General features: G+C 39.7%; 1 protein-coding gene across 5 annotated transcripts in view; it reads right to left on the bottom strand.

The window, feature by feature from the left end:
• Positions 1-14,989, bottom strand: part of UNC13B (unc-13 homolog B) — a 237,901-nt gene extending 222,912 nt beyond the window's left edge. For 4 of the 5 annotated variants that reach the window (XM_059071641.2, XM_067039625.1, XM_067039624.1 and 1 more), the window contains exon 1: positions 14,603-14,930. In XM_059071641.2, coding sequence (XP_058927624.1) covers positions 14,603-14,624 — 22 coding nt within the window. In that variant the 5' untranslated portion in view covers positions 14,625-14,930. Of the gene's footprint in view, positions 1-14,602 lie in introns of all 5 variants that reach the window. The other variant, XM_059071640.2, reaches the window with a different exon arrangement.
• Positions 14,990-19,119: the final 4,130 nt, after the last annotated feature.

The raw sequence follows: 19,119 nt of genomic DNA, 5'->3' as shown, positions 1-19,119 counted from the left end.
TTTCCTGATGGGAGGGACTGGTGGTGGGTAGAGCTGACTGTTGCTCTGGTGGGCAGAGCTCAGTAAAACTTTAATCCGCTTGACTGTTGATGGGTGGGGCTGGGTTCCCTCCCTGTTGGTTGTTTGGCCTGAGGCAACCCAACAGTGGAGCCTACCTGGGCTTTTGGTGGGGCTAATGACAGACTCTGGGAGGGCTCACACCAAGGATTACTTCCCAGAACTTCTGTTGCCAGTGTCCTTGTCCCCACAGTGAGCTACAGCCACCCCCCACCTCTGTAGGAGACCCTCCAATGCTAGCAGGTAGGTCTGGTTCAGTCTCCCCTGGGCTCACTGCTCCTTCCCGAGTCCTGATGCACACACTACTTTGTGTGTGCCCTCTGTTTCCCCCAGTCCTGTCGAAGTCCTGCAATCACTTCCCACTAGGCTTCAAAGTCTGATTCTCTAGGAATTCCTCCTCCCGTTGCTGGACCCCCAGGTTGGGAAGCCTGATGTGGGGCTCAGAACCTTCATTCCAGTGGGTGGACTTCTGTGGTATAAGTGTTCTCCAGTCTGTGAGTCACCCACCCAGCAATTAAGTGATTTGATTTTCTGTGACTGCACCCCTCCTACTGTCTCATTGTGGCTTCTCCTTTGTTTCGGATGTGGGGTGTCTTTTTTGGTGAGTTCCAGTGTCTTTCTGTCAATGATTGTCCAGCAGCTAGTTGTGATTCTGGTGTTCATGCAAGAAGGAGGAGAGCACGTCCTTCTACTCTGCCATCTTGGCTGCTCTCCTCCCCCCAACTCATCTTAACTTTCTCCTTCTTATAGATCCCTTCCCTTTGGGCTACAAACATTCAAATTTCCTTTTTCTTAAGACCACCCTCATCCCTCTTTTTTTTTTTTTTGGCCACACGCCTAGGCATGTGGGATCTTAGTTCCGCAACCAGGGAAAGAACCTGCACCCCTTGTAGTGGAAGCACTGGAAGCGTGGATTTTTTTTTTTTAAGATTTATTTGTTATTTATTTATTTTATTTATTTTTGGCTGCATCTGGTTTTAGTTGCGGCACATGGGCTGCTCTCTAGTTGTAGCATGCAGGCTCCAGGGTGCATGGGCTCTGTAGTTGTGGCATGCAGGTTCCAGAGCCTGTGGGCTCTGTAGTTTGTGGCACACAGGCTCTCTAGTTGAGGTGTGGGCTCAGTAGTTGTGGTGCATGGGCTTAGTTGCCCCTCAGCATGTGGGATCTTAGTTCCCTGACCAGGGATCCAACCTGAGTCCCCTGCATTATAAGGCAGATTCTTAACCACTGGACCACCAGGGAAGTCCCTCAACCCTTCTCTTTAATGCAAAACTTCTGAATGAGTAGCCTACACTTGCTGATTCCACTTCCTCACTTCCCAAATACTCTTAACTGCTTTAACATGCCTACTCTCACACTACTCTAATGAAACTTGCTCTAGTTTTCAAATCCAATGACCTTGTTTTTCTTTATTCTCAACCAGTATAATTCATCTCTATCATTTGATCGTTCCTTCTTGAAACTCCCTTTAGTCTAGGCTTCAGACACTGACACAGCACCTCCATTTTCCTACAGTTCTGACCACACCTATCAATTCTTCTGCCCATTCCCATAGGTACAGCATTAGCTCATTTTTCTCCTCTATTATCTTCTATATACAATTTTATTCATGCTAATGGCTTTATTACCAAATACCTACAACTCCCCAAATTTATTTCTAATACAGGCTTCTCTACTAAGCTATAGATCTACATTTTCAGGTACCATTTTCAAGGGTGATCTACAACAAGACAAATGCTTCCCAACTCAACATATTTTATAAGTAACTTATCTTACAGACACCATGAACTCAACTGAACCTAACAACTTTCCTTCCTCTCTATATATTTTCTTCCTCAATTGAGAAGTCTAGGATGACTTCCTGACTTAGATAAATAGATGTCACAGAGCAGGATGAAGATCATTAACACTATTTTCAAATTAAAATAAGCGCTCACTCAATGCCGGGGATAGTGCTAATCATCTTCCCAATTATCTCAGCAATACTTTGCTATAGCTATTTTCACCATCTCTAGTACTACTACCTTAGTACAAGCCTTTATCCATCTCTCACCTGGACAGTACAAGTGGACCCCCTGTTTCCACTGTTGCTAGCCATGGCTTCCCACTCCAGTCCATTCACCACAAACTGGACATGTGCAAAATATAAATCAAAGCATCTTTGATTTATAGTCTCTGCCTGCCTATTGGGAGAGTCTATATCACTCTTCCAATAATCCCTTCCTTTTCTCCTTCACCTCAAAATATTTGCTTTCAATTCACTTTGCATGGAAAACTTACCTCAGGTCTCTGATTGATGGTTCCTTCTCATCAATCAGGTCTCAGCTCAAATGTTACCTCCTCAATGAGGCCTTCCTTGAAAATCCTACTTCAAAAAGCTCTCCCACTCAGATCACTCTCAATCCCTTTATCCTACTTTCTTATCATATTATTTTTTATTTGTGTATCTCCTTTTAATAGGAGCTTCATAAATACTTTGAATGGATGTATAAATTTTAAAGATGTAGAAATTAAGGTTCAATGATGTTAAGTAACATATGTAAGGCTATACAACTTATAAGTGATGGAGCTGATATATTCACCAACTCAGGTCTGCCTAAAACCAAAACTTTTAAAATCTACCCTATATCACACTAGTAAAGCCTAGTAAGAGTAAACGCTAGAAAGACAGACTGGGGAATATAATCAGATAGTCAGATAATGAAGTTTGAAATTATAAAAGCAGAGCACCATTCCAAGGAGTGACATGCTCTATGATGTGATCATGGGTTTAGATGGCTAAAATGAGGTGGACAGAGGTTTATATCTGTATCATTCACCGCCCTCTCCTTGGCAACCAGATTTCTTGTATCCATTTGCAGATGAAGGCTCTACAAATCTGGCTCATAACTAATACAGCAGACAGAAACACAAGTGAGCTAGCCCTTTGAATCTTCTTTATCCCACTTTGAATCACATGTAAAAGCAATTACCTTCCCACTGCCCAGCCCCTCCTTAGTTGCTAGGCAGATCTTCCTCATTCATGGCCCTCTGGCCTCTTTTCAATATCACTCATAGTAAAACACTATGGAAATTAATAAAGCAAACAGTTGTAAGAGAAAATTAATAGCCTAACACAATCCACAGGCCTATTTGTTCTCCAGTCTCAAATAAGTAATAAGAACTAAATGGACAGAAATAGAAGAAGTAATAGAATTTTTAAAAAAGATTTTTCTTTTTGGAAAGCTGTACTTCCTAATGATTAAGAATTGATTTTTCCCTATTTTATATATTTAGTAGAATACAGTTTGTATACATACACCTTAGCACAAACTTTCTCCTGTCAAATTTTTACCACATATTTTATCACTATGGGGTTCACTAGCACAAAACAAAGAAGGCCTGATGACTCTTTTTCCTTTGATGTCATGGGTTGCTCTCAAATGTTCAGTGGATAGTTGCTTTTGGAGATTACACCTGAGAATTACCAGTTCATTTTTACTGAAGAGACAGAAGAATGAAACAATTTCCTTTACGAAGCTGAACACAAAATTCTACCACATGCCTACATTTTTATTTCATTTCTCAGTAATCACAGAAAGGATAACAACAAAGCATGAAATGCAAAGCTGGTTATCTAAGCTTCCTCATCAGAAGCAGCTACACCTAAGTATTCTATACAGAAGGAAATAAGTTACTTTTCAATAGCCCTAGGAAAATGGAGCTCACTGCTCTTCTGTGACAGTTCAAATCTCATCAAAAAATTTGGTCCCTTAGTATCCTCCAATAGTTACAAATTAGTTGCTGTTGTTTTCAGTATTATGAAGTCATGGATTTAAGCATAGCTGATATGCTTCAATTCTTGTGGTTGTTATCCTTATTGATATTGCAACTTGCCCATCTTTGGCCATTAGGAGCCTCTCACTGATAATATCCTGATATGTATTTTTTCAGCCTTTTCCCCCATATAGTTACATACCATTTGACCATTCTCCTCACCCCTTTTTTCTTTTTTCATTGAGCTCCATTTTCACATGCATTTTTTCATGTCAGTAATTTTTTTAAATTTTTTATCTTGAAATTTCAGACTTACAGAAAAGTTGCAAAAATAAAAATATGTTAACTGATCTCTTTAGAAAATGATATTCTTTTTTAAAAGTATGTAATGCCACTAAGTTCAGGGGCTATGCTGTTATCTTGTTCAGCATCATAAACATGAACTCAATATTTCTTTCAAAAAATGAGGGCCACGAATGATGTGAGGCATCATTTTGAGCATAATGGATCTCATCGGGTCATTAAAAAAAAAAAAAGACATTACCAAAGCTACAGGATTAACATGTAAAAAGTATGTATTAATGCCTGCGAAGTGGTTTGAGAACCTGGCCAAATTCCCTTTTTTAAAAAAATGAATATTAGGAATACAGTTACTAGGAGGTAGATTTTGGAAAATTTTTATATTATTACTACAGCTGAACATAACCAATGACCAAGAAATTTTAATCCCAGATATATATATATATATATATATATATATATATATATATATATATGTCAGATATACATACAAAGGTAGGACTAAAAGATACAAAGTACATTTGGAGTGGTATTATAAAATCGTAGTCCAAGATGGAAAACAAAAATGTCCAGCAAAGGTAAATAAACTGTGGCATATTCATACAATGAGATACTACACAGTAATATAAATAAACTACTGCTAAACCATCAAGAGGGAGCATCTGACAAGCATAATGTTAAGCAGAAGCAGCCCCCAAAAGAAATATTGTATAATTCCATTTGTGAAAAGTTCAATAAGTCAATAATACCTCAATTTTAAAAAGCTCAAAAACAGGCAAAATATACTCTACCTTGCTATGAACCTAAAACTGCTCTTAAAAAATAAAGTTTATTAATTTAAAAAAAACTAAACTACAGTGTTAGAGTAGGATAATGTTACCTTTGGGAAGATGGAAGGTAGTAATGACTGAGAGGAAGGGTACTGTGGGCTTCTGGGGTGTTAGTAGTATTCTATTTCTTGACCTAGGTGGTGGTCACGTGAGTGTGTTCACTTTGTGATAATCCAGTGAGCCATACAGTTAAGATTTGTATATTTTCAAATATAAACTCAAAATGGATTAAAGACCTAAATGTAAGGCCAGACACTATAAAACTCTTATAGGAAAACATAGGCAGAACACTCTATGACATAAATCACAGCAAGATCCTTTTTGACCCACCTCCTAGAGAAATGGAAATAAAAACAAAAATAAACAAATGGGACCTAATGAAACTTAAAAGCTTCGGCACAGCAAATGAAACCATAAACAAGATGAAAAGACAACCCTCAGAATGGAAGAAAATATTTGCAAATGAAGCAACTGACAGGGGATTAATCTCCAAAATTTACAAGCAGCTCATGCAGCTCAATATCAAAAAAACAAACAACCCAATCCAAAAATGGGCAGAAGACCTAAATAGACATTTCTCCAAAGAAGATATACAGATTGCTAACAAACACATGAAAGAATGCTCAACATCACTAATCATTAGAGAAATGCAAATCAAAACTACAATCAGGTATCATCTCACACCAGTCAGAATAGCCATCATCAAAAAATCTACAAACAATAAATGCTGGAGAGGCTATGGAGAAAAGGGAACCCTCTTGCACTGTTGGTGGGAATGTAAATTGATACAGCCACTATGGAGAACAGTATGGAGGTTCCTTAAGAAACTAAAAATAGAACTACCGTAAGACCCAGCAATCCCACTACTGGGCATGTATCCTGAGAAAACCATAATTCAAAACAAGTCATGTACCACAATGTTCATTGCAGCTCTATTTACAATAGCCAGGACATAGAAGCAACCTAAATTGTCCATCAACAGATGAATGGATTAGGAAGATGTGGTACATATATACAATGGAATATTACTCAGCCATAGAAAGAAACAAAATTGAGTGCTCTGTGGTGAGGTGGATGGATCTAGAGTCTGTCACACAGAGTGAAGTAAGTCAGAAAGAGAAAAACAAATACCATATGCTAACAAATATATATGGAATCTAAAAACATAAAAATTTTTAAAAAAAGGTTCTGAAGAACCTAGGTGCAGGACAGGAATAAAGACGCAGACGTGGGAGGGGGAAGGGTAAGCTGGGACCAAGTGAGAGAGTGGCAAGGACATATATACACTATCAAATATAAAATAGATAGCTAGTGGGAAGCAGCCATGTAGCACAGGGAAATCAGCTTGGTGCTTCGTCACCACCTAGAGGGGTGGGACTGGGAGGGTGGGAGGGAGACGTAAGAGGGAGGAGATATGGGGATATATGTATATGTATAGCTGATTCACTTTGTTATAAAGCAGAAAATAACATGCCACTGTAAAGCAATTATAGTCCAATAAAGATGTTAAGAATATAATAAAATAATAAAAAAATAAAAATAAAAAAATAAAAATGAATGACTAATCAAAAAAAGATTTGTGTATTTTAATATACATATAAGTCAATAAAAAATTTTTAATATACAAATATCAAATTTTCTCTGAACTTTATTAAAGACAGTCCACTATAAGGTATGTATAAAACACCTCCCAAACTTAAAGAATCTTGCTTTAAAAGTTAGAAAAAATAGTGCAGTATTTCCCTACTCTAGCAGGAACTTAACTTACTCTGCTTATCCCAAATCAGACCTAATAATCCTAATGGGTTCTGAGTTTATCTAAGAAAGGAGATATTTTAAGACCTATGTAGATTGCTTGGGCTCTTATCTACTACATAACAAGCACAGAGAAGGTACTCAACAAATATTTACTAATGATACACAGCCCAAACTTTAAACAAACTCACATAGAAAAATCTGAAATAACTAGCACTGGTAAAATAGGATAAACACTCAGTCTGTTGGCCTAGAGTGCAACTTCCAGAAACTCCACCTCTAGAAACTAAAAAAATTACAGAATGTACCGCTTATAAGGAAGAACACAACTTACGACACTATCTTTGGCAGAGGAAATTGGTCCTTTCCCCCTTCTGCCTGGCTCAGACAAGGCACAATCAACTTCCTGATGCCATAGCTAAGCAAAAGACACCCAGAAGCAACTCTGCCTGTAAGAGCAGGCACTACTTGAACCATGATGTGATGAAAACCTAGCAGCAAGGATTTAGCTGAGGCAGATGACAATGGAGAAATAAGATGAGAAGAAAGCACTTGACCAACCTGTTCTTATACCTAAAAACTCTAAAATCATTACTATTCCTACTTTCCAGAGTGGTAGTAAATCAAAATATATCTTTGGAGTCTCCCCAGGCTAGAATTAACCCACAATCCATAGGTGTCCTGAGTGTCCATCAGAGTTCACCTCCTAAGAGTTTCCCAGTAGTATCTGTTCGATTAGTTAGATGGCTGATATGTAATGATAAATTATGATAAGCTTTTCTAAGGGCAAGTCACAACATACATCGACTTGGTATAGTTCTCATCACTACTGACATTGTTTTGTTCTGTTTTAAAAACACAAGTAATAAATGTTCAATATAGAAAAAATAATTTTAAAATAATACAAAGAAGATAAACAAGAAAAGTACATGAAAATCACAGGTCAAACTTAAAAGAGCTGAGGTCTTTGGTATTTCTGGTAAGCATAAAATATTACCTACTGGTGAAGGACCTGCTTCTAATAGAGGATTACTGATATGAAAGATGCTGAGGCACTGGTTTGCTAATGGGTCCAGGTGAGTGTAATTATTATGCCAAGAAAACAGCAATGAGCAAATCACACAGAAAGAGCAGGTGGAAAGCTGATTGGCGATCTCCAAACATAATAAAACCATCTATAGGGATGTTCATTGTAGCATTGTTTATAGTAGGAAAATTATAAATTATATTGTTTATAAAGGCAAAATTTATAATAGCAAAAAAATTCTGATCATCAATATGAAACTGGTTAAATTATATATGCTCATATAAGGGAATAGTACTCCACAGCCGTTAAAATGAACGATTTAGGGCTTCCCTGTGGCGCAGTGGTTGAGAATCCGCCTGCCGATGTAGGGGACACGGGTTTGTGCCCCGGTCCGGGAAGATCCCACATGCCTCGGAGCAGCTGGGCCCGTGAGCCATGGCCGCTGAGCCTGCGCGTCCGGAGCCTGTGCTCCGCAACGGGAGAGGCCGCAACAGTGAGAGGCCCCAGGAGGGACCCCCCTCGTGGTCCAGGGGTCAAGAATCTGCCTTACAATGCAAGGGACACGGGTTCCATCCCTGGACGGGGAACTGATATCCCACATGCCGCGGGGCAACTAAGCCCTCGCGCCACAACTACTGAGCTCTCGTGCCTCAACTGGAGAGCCTGAGTGCTGCAAACTACAGAGCCCACAGGCCCTGAAGCCTGCATGTCACAACTAGAGAGAAGCCCACGCATCCCAAGGAAGAGCCCGTGTGCCACAACTAAGACCCAATGCAGCCAAAAATAAATAAAATAAATAAATAATAAATCTTTTAAAAAAATGCTTATAGGAAAATATATCATTAAGCTTTTTAAAAAGTTGAATAATATTGTATACCTCCAACTCTAGAATCTATATACTCGCACTTAATGAAAATTTCTATGATGGCCAAGAAAGAGTAAACAGTAGTTACCTCTGGGGAGTAAGAATAGGGAATGGAGACAGGAGAACTTTTTCCTTTCACTTCACATCCTAAATTGTTTGAATTTCTTATCATGCATATATATTATCTCTATAATAAAAACAAAACAATGAAAGCAATGAACAAAAAACAATGGTGTTGAGTGGGTGGTAGGACCATGATGATTTTTATTCTCCTTTTTACACTTTTCTGCATTTTCTCAATTTTCTATGATTAATAATATATTAGAATATATTGCTTTTTATACCTCCAAGACTATTTTTTTGTTTTTGATTTTTTAACAAGTCAAGTGTAGTAACTTCTGGTTCAAATTAGGGAGAGAAATCCAGTGCTCAGTTATAAACACTGTGGCAATTACAAAGAAATATGGAAAGACTCAATTCTCAAAATGCTTATTTGTTTGGAGAAAATAGTCATGAACACCAAGACAACAAAAGTTAAAGAAAATCATTGATTTAATTTACTGGAGTTGCTTATGTGGTACTGGCTCCTATGGAAGCAAAAAGATCAGTATTGTGAAGAAAGCTTTGCCAAATGTTTGAAAAAAGACTAAGTGAATTCTGTAAAAGGGTGTTTTTAAAAATTCAAGTCTAACCTCCCACTCAACGTCAAAATTCCTTTTACCACTCATTCAGTCTCTGCTTAAAGTATCCTATGTCAAAAAATCCTCAAAAGTAGTCCATGCCATTAGTTAAGAACAACTCTGTTAAAGTTCTTCCTTATATTAAGCTAAAATCTAATTTCCTATCATTTTCAATCACTGGTCAACTTGTCTTAGTTCTGTCCCCTGGAGCGATAGTTTAGACAATTTTCATTTACTATTATGATCCTCCCCCCTCTTAAATCTTCTCAAGAACTAAACCTCTCAATTCCTCAAATGGTTTCTACACCATTATTCTAATTATTCTTCTCTGAAGAAATTCCAGTTTCTCAGTGTGCCTCCTAGAATCAAATAACCTGACTGAACACAAAATTCCAGAACTAGACTAGTGCTTTTATATCCTTTGTTTGGGTCAACATGAGCATAGTACAAGACTAGTTGCTAGGCGGTATACAATTCATTGTCAATTTAGAGGCACTGTTCAGACCATAAGTAATTTATGTTTTAAAGCATTTAAGAGTTTAGAGTGTACAGGAGAAAGATCACTGTGGACTGAGGAACTGAGGACATTTTCAACAACAAAAGTAGACTGTAAGCTGGGAAAGGAAGAATACATTTTTGATAAGCAGAAAACACGAAAAGACTATTTCAGAGAGTATAAATGTGGAACACTGCCAAGGCAGGAATGAACAAAGTTAGTGCTAATAAGGATAGGCAGGAACATAGGACCAAAAGGAGGGCTGGAGTCAGACTATTGAGAGCCCTTAACCTGCAGGGAATAGGAATGATTAAAGGGTTAGACCAAGAAATTAACTTCTTGATTGAGATATCTGGATATGATTAAATCAATACCAGTTTGCCAAATTCTACATCAGGTTAAATACTGTTTGAAATTTTTTTTCTAAATTGAGGTATAATTTACAATGTTGTGTTAGTTACAAGTGTACAGCAAAGTGATTCAGTTATAATACATATGTATTCTTTTTCAGATCTCTTTTCCATTATAGATTATGAGATATTGAATATACTTTCCCATGCTATACAATAGGTCCTTGTTATTTATTTTATATATAGTAGTGTGTATATGTTAATCCCAAACTCCTAATTTATCTCTCTCCCCCAATCCCCTTTGGTAACCATAAATTGTTTTCTATGTCTGTGAGTCTATTTGTTTTGTAAGTTCATTTGGATCATTTTTTTAGATTATACAAATAAGTGATATCATATAGTATTTGTCTTTGTCTGATTTACTTAATATGATACTCTCTAGGTCCATCCATGCTGCAAATGACATTATTTCATTCTTTTTTATGGCTAATATTCCATACTCTGTGTGTGTGTGTGTACATATATATCTCACACCTTCTTTATCCATTTATCTGTCGATGGACATTTAGGTTGCTTCCATGTCTTGACGATCGTAAATAGTGCTGCTTTGAACACTGGGGTGCATGTATCTTTTTGCATTAGAGTTTTCTGCAGACATACACCCAGGAGTGGGATTGCAGGATCATACGGTAACTCTAGTTTCAGTTTTTTAAGGAACCTCCATACTGTTTTCCATATTGGCTGCACCAATTTACATTTCCACCAACAATGTAGGACGGTTTCCTTTTCTCCACACCTTTTCCAGCATTTATTGTTTGTGGACTTTTTAATGATAGCCATTCTGACTAGAGGGAGGTGATACATCATTGCAGTTTTTTTTTTTTTGATTGATTGATTGATTTCTATTTTTGGCTGCATTGGGTCTTCGTTGCTGCATGTGGGCTTCTCTCTAGTTGTGGCAAGGAGGGGGTTAGTCTTCATTGTGATGCGCGGGCTTCTCATTGCAACGGCTCCTCTTGTTGCAGAGCACGGGCTCTAGGCATGCAGGCCTCAGTAGTTGTGCCATGATGGCTCTAAAGTGTAGGCTCAGTAGTTGTGGCTCATGGGCTTAGTTGCTCCGCAGCATGTGGGATCTTCCTGGACCAGGGCTCGAACCCATGTCCCCTACATTGGCAGGTGGATTCTCAACCACTGCGCCACCAGGGAAGCCCTATCATTGCAGTTTTGATTTGCATTTCTCTGATAATTAGCAATGTTGAGCATCTTTTCATGTGAGAGCATCTTTACATGTTGAGCATGTTGTCCTATTGTCCACCTGTATGGCTTCTTTGGAGAAATATATGTTTAGGTCTTCTGCCCATTTTTTGATTGGGTTGTTTGTTTTTTTGTTATTGAGTTGTATGAGCTGTTTGTATATTTTGGAAATTAAGGTATTGTCAGTCACATCGTTTGCAAATATTTTCTCCCATTCTGTGGGTTTTCTTTTCTTTTTGTTTATGGTTACCTTTGCTGTGCAAAAGCTTTTAAGTTTAATTAGGTCCCATTTGTTTATTTTTATTTCCATTACTCTAGAGAAAAATATTGCTGCAATTTATGTCAAAGAGTCTTCTGCCTATGTTTTCCTCTAAGAGTTTTATAGCATCTGGTCTTACATTTAGGTCTCTAATCCATTTTGAGTTTATTTTTCTATACGGTGTTAGAGAATGTTCAAATTTCATTCTTTTACATGTAGCTGTCCAGTTTTCCCAGCACCACTTATTGAAGGGACTGTCTTTTCTCCATTGTATATTTTTGCCTCCTTTGTTGTAGATTAATTGGCCATAGGTGTGTGAGCTTATTTCTGGGCTTTCTATCCTGCTCCATTGATCTAGATGTCTGGTTTTGTGCCAGTACCATACTGTTTTGATTACTGTAGCTTTGTAGTATAGTCTGAAGTCAGGGAGCATGATTCCTCCAGCTCTGTTCTTCTTTCTCAAAATTGTTTTGGCTATTTGGGGTCTTTTCTGTCTTCATACAAATTTTAAGGTTTTTTTGTTCTAGTTCTGTGACAACTGCCATTGGTAATTTGATAGGAATTGCACTGAATCTGTAGATTGCCTTGGGTAGAATGGTCACTTTAAGAATATTGATTGGGCTTCCCTGGTGGCGCAGTGGTTGAGAATCCGCCTGCCGATGCAGGAGACACGGGTTCGTGCCCTGGTCCGGGAAGATCCCACATGCCGCGGAGCAGCTAAGCCCGTGAGCCATGGCCGCTGGGCCTGCGTGTCCGGAGCCTGTGCTCCGCAACGGGAGAGGCCACAACAGTGAGAGGCCCGCATACCGCAAAAAAAAAAAAAAAAAAAGAATATTGATTCTTCCAATCCAAGAACACAGTATGTCTTTGACTACATGGAAGAAGTTTCTAATTCAATTCTACTCCAAGATGAACTGAAATTGAGTTGTTATATAAATCATAACACAGGTTTCTTTCTGAGTATGAACAACATTCCTAACTGCCAAAATATAATACAAGGAATGTCACTTTAAAAAGATTTATTTTTCAGCTCGGTGCTTTGTGATGACCTAGAGGGGTAGGATAGGGAGGAAGGGAGGGAGGCTCTAGAGGGAGGGGATATGGGGACATATGTATGCATATGGCTGATTCACTTTCTTGTACAACAGAAACTAACACAGTATTGTGAAGCAATTATATTCCAATAAAGATCTATTAAAAATAATAATAATAAATAAATAAAAAATATTTTTAAATAAAGATTTATTTTGATCCATTTCTGTAAGTTTCCCCAGCATGAATACCTTGCCATTTAATATGACTACTTCTGTACAAGGTAGCCACTTGTTTCCATAATTAATAATCTTCAGGATCTACATTCCAAAGACAATGACCTGCTGGTCTCCAGTCCTCCAAGTTCAAAGGAAAACTATGACTAATGTAACATTAAAGAGAAAGAGCTTAGTTAGCTAAACAGAATTTCTAGAAAATGAAAGCTTCCTGATATTAGAACAAATGAAAACAGCAGCATCTCCTTCTCTAAAGTTTAAATTCAATTAAATAGGAATTTCTGGTTCAATAATGCTCCTGCCTGAAGAATATTTCATAAGGGCTAGTTCTGTAATACAGTGTGGCAGTAGAGATTTAAACTGTCCAATAGACAATGCAAAACCCAACCTCTCCCAAATCCTGCTACTCAACAGTAGGGATCTAAAGGAATAAATAGATTCCCAGCTGCTGAGAGAAAATGTCTCACTAAAAGCAAAGCAAAATTCTCATTAATGAAAAATCAACCATGAAAGAAGAAAATTTCTGTGCGTCTCATAATCCCTGGAAAGAGCCAAATCCATTTTGGGTTAAAGCAGATTTAACAACAGTGGAAGAGAAGAGAGGAAATCGGTTCCATTTGCCAGAAGCTGGGGGAAACGCTTAACAGAGATTACGAACAACAATGCTTCTAATCCATAGAGCCAAAAGAAACATGAACTCTCTCCAGTAAAAGATGCCAGGAAAAGGTTCTTGCGGATAAATTCTCTCACTCACACGAAGCCACCTTATTCCACCTAACTCAACACAGATATGATAGGCTGTAACTTGAATTTCCCAAGATCAAATTCAATGGGTAATCCAAACCCTACTTTTTCTGATCAGATAATCTCTAAAATCACAGTCCCTGCATTCATTCAAAACCAGCATTGAGCTTCTACTACGTCAGGCACCCGGAATACAAAAACCATTAAGAAACAATCTCTAATCTCATGGAGCTTAGTCCATGCACTTTGCCTCATCTTAAACCCCAAAGCTCTTGCCTTAAAATATTTTCTTAGGTGGGTCAGTGGAAAAGCAATAAAGGACTTCACCTTTAGTTACTGTGATAGAAGTAAATAAATAAATCATACTTCTTATGCTTTGCTCCGAAAGGAGAGAAGCCGACACACCTTTCCAAGTCGAATATGAGCACATTCTTAGCCTAGAACCCACAGGAGGAGCAGGGGACAAAGACAAGCAATAGAGGGGTGCAAGCCAAGAAATACGCTAGAAGAAGGGATGTGACAGCTGTACCACTACACGTTCAAAGCGTGATTAAAAAGAACCTGCTACTAAACCGACTGAGGTTTTACGGTGCAGGGAGAAGGAAGAAAAGAATAGGGGGCTGCCCGCTATGAACAGACACCAACTATCCGCGGTCCCTAGCTCGTCCACTCTCGCTAGAGGAGAGTGACAGACACTGTTTAATAGGATCTGGGCCTGCCAGCCAACAACACTGTCACATGGCCACCGGAACGGAGAGCTAACAGTCCCTCATAGGAGCATGAGGAAAAACAAGAGAGAATGAAAAGAACTCTTTAAATGTTCAAAAATGAGTTAACATAATGTTTCCCCGAGGCACGGATGGGACGTAAAGTTTGGAAAAGATGGTAACCCGACGCCCACTAGAAGCCCGTGGAGACCCCAAGGCGACGTCCGCCCTCACACCCCAGTCCGCGCACTCACCGCGCACACAGAGCAACGACATGGCCGAGGTGCCGGCGAGCCTCCGCCGCGTCCCAGCCCCGCCGCTGCGCCGGGCCGCTCCCTCTTTCCTCTCAGCAGGTGCAGCAGCTGTTCCCGCTATCGACCCCACGGGTCTCGCCGCTCCTCATGGTCCCCTTCGCAGGCAGCCTCCCGCCGCTCCCTCGGACCCGCTCCAATTTTCACCGTCTGAGAGGGCTCCCGATAGTGGTGAGTACCGGCCGGCAGGCGGGAGACTGGGCGCGGCACCGCGGCGCCATCGCTGAGAGGCAAGAGCGACCGGGACACCCTCCCCTCACTCCAGCCGGGATCCAGGAGAGCGCCGGGACAGAGCCAACCCGTTGCGCCCCGCCTCCCAGCCAATCAACTCACGCCCAGTCCGCCGACCCCGCCCCCTCACAGGAACGTAGGAGGTGGGGTCCCCTTCCGCTTTTCTCAGTGAAAGAATGAAGGCAGCTCCGCACACTAAGCTTACTGCAGAGAGGGGCGGGCTTCCCCCTCACCTGTGTGGGGCGGGAATTGAAGCCTTCTGCCCCTCTCACGTGGGCGGGGCTTCCACCCAAGAACAGATTATTTTCATTGAGAATTTCTATCGGACTTCCTTCTGAGTCTATCCCTTGCAGCTTACTGTAACAATTTAAAAAGATCGTACCACACTTTGCTGTACACCTGAAACTAACATACTAACATAATATTGTAAATCAACTATAGTTCAATTTTTAAAAATGGACTTTAACAAGAAAAAAAAGCTTTTGTAACTTTGTAAGGTGATGGATGGTAACTAGACTTATTGTGGTGATCATTTTGCAGTGTATACAAATATCAAATCATTATGTTGTACACCTGAAACTAATATAATGTAATATGTCAACTATACCTCAATAAACAATGGGCTACTGTACTTCCCTGGTGGCTCAGTGGTTAAGGATCCGCCTGCCAATGCAGGGGACACAGGTCCAGGAAGATCACTACATGCCACGGAGCAACTAAGCCCGTGCACCGCAACTACTGAGCCTGCGCTCTAGAGCCCCGGAGCCACAACTACTGACTGAGCCTACGTGCCACAACTACTGAAGCCTGCACACCTAGAGCCCACGCACCGCAAGGAAGAGTAGACCCAGCTCGCCGCAGCTAGAGAAAGCCCACATGCAGCAACGAAGACCCAAAGCAGCCAAAAATAAAAATAATAAATAAATAAATAAATATTTTGAAAAGAATGGGCTATAGTTAATTTTTAAATAATAAACTAAACAAATATCTCACCCTCCTTAAAAAAAAAAAAGACAGCCTAAAGGAAGATGTCTGGAGACCTCAGTTCTCATCTAGACCTTTTTTCATGGTCTCCATTGTATTTCCAATGTCTGTATATAGTATATAGTGCCTAGTGTATACTAATCAGTCCATAAATGTTTATTGAATGAAGGATGGAGAGAAGATAGTCATTTTAAACTGAGGACTTCTGGCAGGATGATGTACATACATGAGAAGAAGTGAAAAAGACCAGAGCAGAAAACAGGAATGCACATAATATCACGTACAGCTCCAACACCTCATCCACCCCAAAATTTGGATTTAATTGGTTTGCGGTAGAGCTCAGGCATCCTACCTTTTAAAAGCTCCCCAGATGATTCTAATGTGATGTCAGGGTTGAGCACCATTAGACTAGGTACTTTCTAAGTCCTCATTAGATCAGCTCAAGTTTCCGTGTTTGCAAGCCCTTGGCCCAGTTGGATTCTGCCTGTCAGACCCAGTGAGGGTCTATATTAATGTAACACTGTCTTTGCCTTCCAAAAAACAAGCCTAGTTAGCATATGACTCCTCTCACTGGAATATAGCATTTGGAGACAGTGACACTCCAAATGATATAAGTAGGAACCTGGAGAAGGAAAGAAGACTTGGCCTATGCAGTGTTTGTCCAAATTTGGAAAAATACCCTGAGAAAGATTTTGAGCAGGGCAGCTGAGCCAGGCTAGTTAACAAAGATGCCTGACCCTAAAAATAATGGGCATTCTCTGGGCTACTGGAGGTTGAAATATCTCGCTATTTAGCCCAGCTGTCCTAACCTCAAGAGCAAGGGACTAAAAAGGTGTTAAACTTCTGCGTTCTGGAACTAAGAATGGAGACAACAAAAAACAAACCACTTATGGAACCAGAGATTCTCCTAGGGGATGCAGAGGCCATCCAAGAAAGGATGGAAAGTCAACCTCACTTGGAAACAGTATAGAGTAGTGGGAAACAACCTAATAAAATTGTGAAGAGCATGAACTTTGAAACCAATTAGATTCACCTGGAATATTACCTATTGTCATGTAACAAATTACCCCAAAATTTAGTGCTTTAAAACAACATTTAGTACCTCAGTTTCTGAACAACAAGGTCCTACTGTATAGCACAGAGAACTATATTCAATAGCCTATGATAAACCATAATGGAAAAGAATATTTTAAAAAAGAATGTATATGTATGTATAACTGAATCACTTTGCTGTACAACAGTCATTAACACAACACTGTAAATCAATTATAGTTCAATAAAAAAATTTTTTAATTTAAAAAAATTTTAGTGCTCTTGATATATACACCATGTTGACTTCAAAAAGTCTGTACAAGCATGTTTCCCATCAGCAACTTGGGAGCGATATACTGATATGTACTCTGTAACACTGAACAGTAACATTTAAAAAATCTTTGTCAATTAAAGAAATTATTTCAGGGGCTTCCCTGGTGGCACAGTGGTTGAGAGTCTGCCTACCAATGCAGGGGACACAGGTTCATGCCCCGGTCCGGGAAGATCCCACATGCTGCAGAGCAACTAAGCCCAAGTGCCACAACTACTGAGCCTGGACCAGGGCTTGAACCCATGTCCCCTGCATTGGCAGGCAGATTCTTAACCACAGCCTACCAGGGAAGTCCCTTTTTTTTTTTACAGGCATGACAGTTCTGAGGCTGACCTTAAAAGGCCATAAAGTAGGCAGTGGCCCAATTCCTGGAAATCCCCACCTCTTTCCCCAAATAATTGGAATAATCCTCCCACTAGTTAGCTTATGAAATTACCCGGCCCATAAAAACTAACCACCCCCACAGCCCTGGGCCTCCCTCACCTTCTGAGAGGGACCACATTCTGCCTATGGAATGTGTATCTCTAAATAAATCCACTTTCACTTTACTATGGCTCACTCTTTTTTTTTTTTTAACATCTTTATTAGAGTACAATTGCTTTACAATGATGTGTTAGTTTCTGCTTTACAACAAAGTGAATCAGTTATACATATACATATGTTCCCATATCTCTTCCCTCTTGCATCTCCCTCCCTCCCACCCTCCCTATCCCACCCCTATAGGTGGTGGCAAAGCACCGAGCTGATCTCCCTCTGCTATGCGGCTGCTTCCCACTAGCTATCTATTTTACATTTGGCAGTGTATATATGTCCATGCCATTCTCTCACTTTGTCCCAGCTTACCCTTCCCCCTCCCCATATCCTCAAGTCCATTCTCTAGTAGGTCTGCATCTTTATTCCCGTCTTGCCCCTAGGTTCTTCTGACCATTATTTTTTCTTTTTTTTTTAGATTCCATATATATGTGTTAGCATACAGTATTTGTTTCTCTTTCTGACTTACTTCACTCTGTATGACAGTCTCTAGGTCCATCCACCTCACTACAAATAACTCAGTTTGTGCCTTTTTATGGCTGAGTAATATTCCATTGTATATATGTGCCATACCTTCTTTATCCATTCATCTGTTGATGGACACTTAGGTTGCTTCCATGTCCTGGCTATTGTAAATAGAGCTGCAATGAACATTGTGGTACATGACTCTTTTTGAATTATGGTTTTCTCAGGGTATATGCCCAGTAGTGGGATTGCTGGGTCATATGGTAGTTCTATTTTTAGTTTTTTAAGGAACCTCCATACTGTTCTCCATAGCGGCTGTATCAATTTACATTCCCACCAACAGTGCAAGAGGGTTCCCTTTTCTCCATACCCTCTCCAGCATTTATTGTTTGTAGATCTTTTGATGATGGCCATTCTGACCCGTGTGAGATGATACCATGGCTCACTCCTGAATTCTTTCCTGAGCAAAGCCAAGGACCCTCACTTGGTGGCCCATCCCAAGAACTCACCTGAGACCTGGGACATGACCATTCTCTTGTTCTCCATTTTTCTGCAACATAAGGTAGCCTGAAAAATTAGAATAAAATCTCACATAATTTATACAGCAAAGCAGAAGAAAGAACAATATCTCCTCAAGTGACAAAAGGCTGTACCTCTTAATATCCTATACATCTCCAAAGAGACCCTTGTTTAAATATCTAGAGATCATTGGTCCACAACCTAGGAGATATCTCTATATTGTAAAAACTGGAGACAAGACTTAATCCCTAGAGAGATTTATCTTTATTCCCAAGGTTAGAGTAAGGACTCAGATTTACCATGTCTCCAAGAAAACACTCTAAGAAAGAGGAAGAGGGTAAATTGTCCCTTTGCCTTTTATAAATGG

This window comes from Kogia breviceps, chromosome 8, assembly GCF_026419965.1.
Source record: "Kogia breviceps isolate mKogBre1 chromosome 8, mKogBre1 haplotype 1, whole genome shotgun sequence".
Lineage (NCBI taxonomy): Eukaryota > Metazoa > Chordata > Mammalia > Artiodactyla > Physeteridae > Kogia > Kogia breviceps.
Note: the sequence above shows the minus strand (reverse complement) of the source record. Positions and strands in the feature narration are given on the sequence as shown.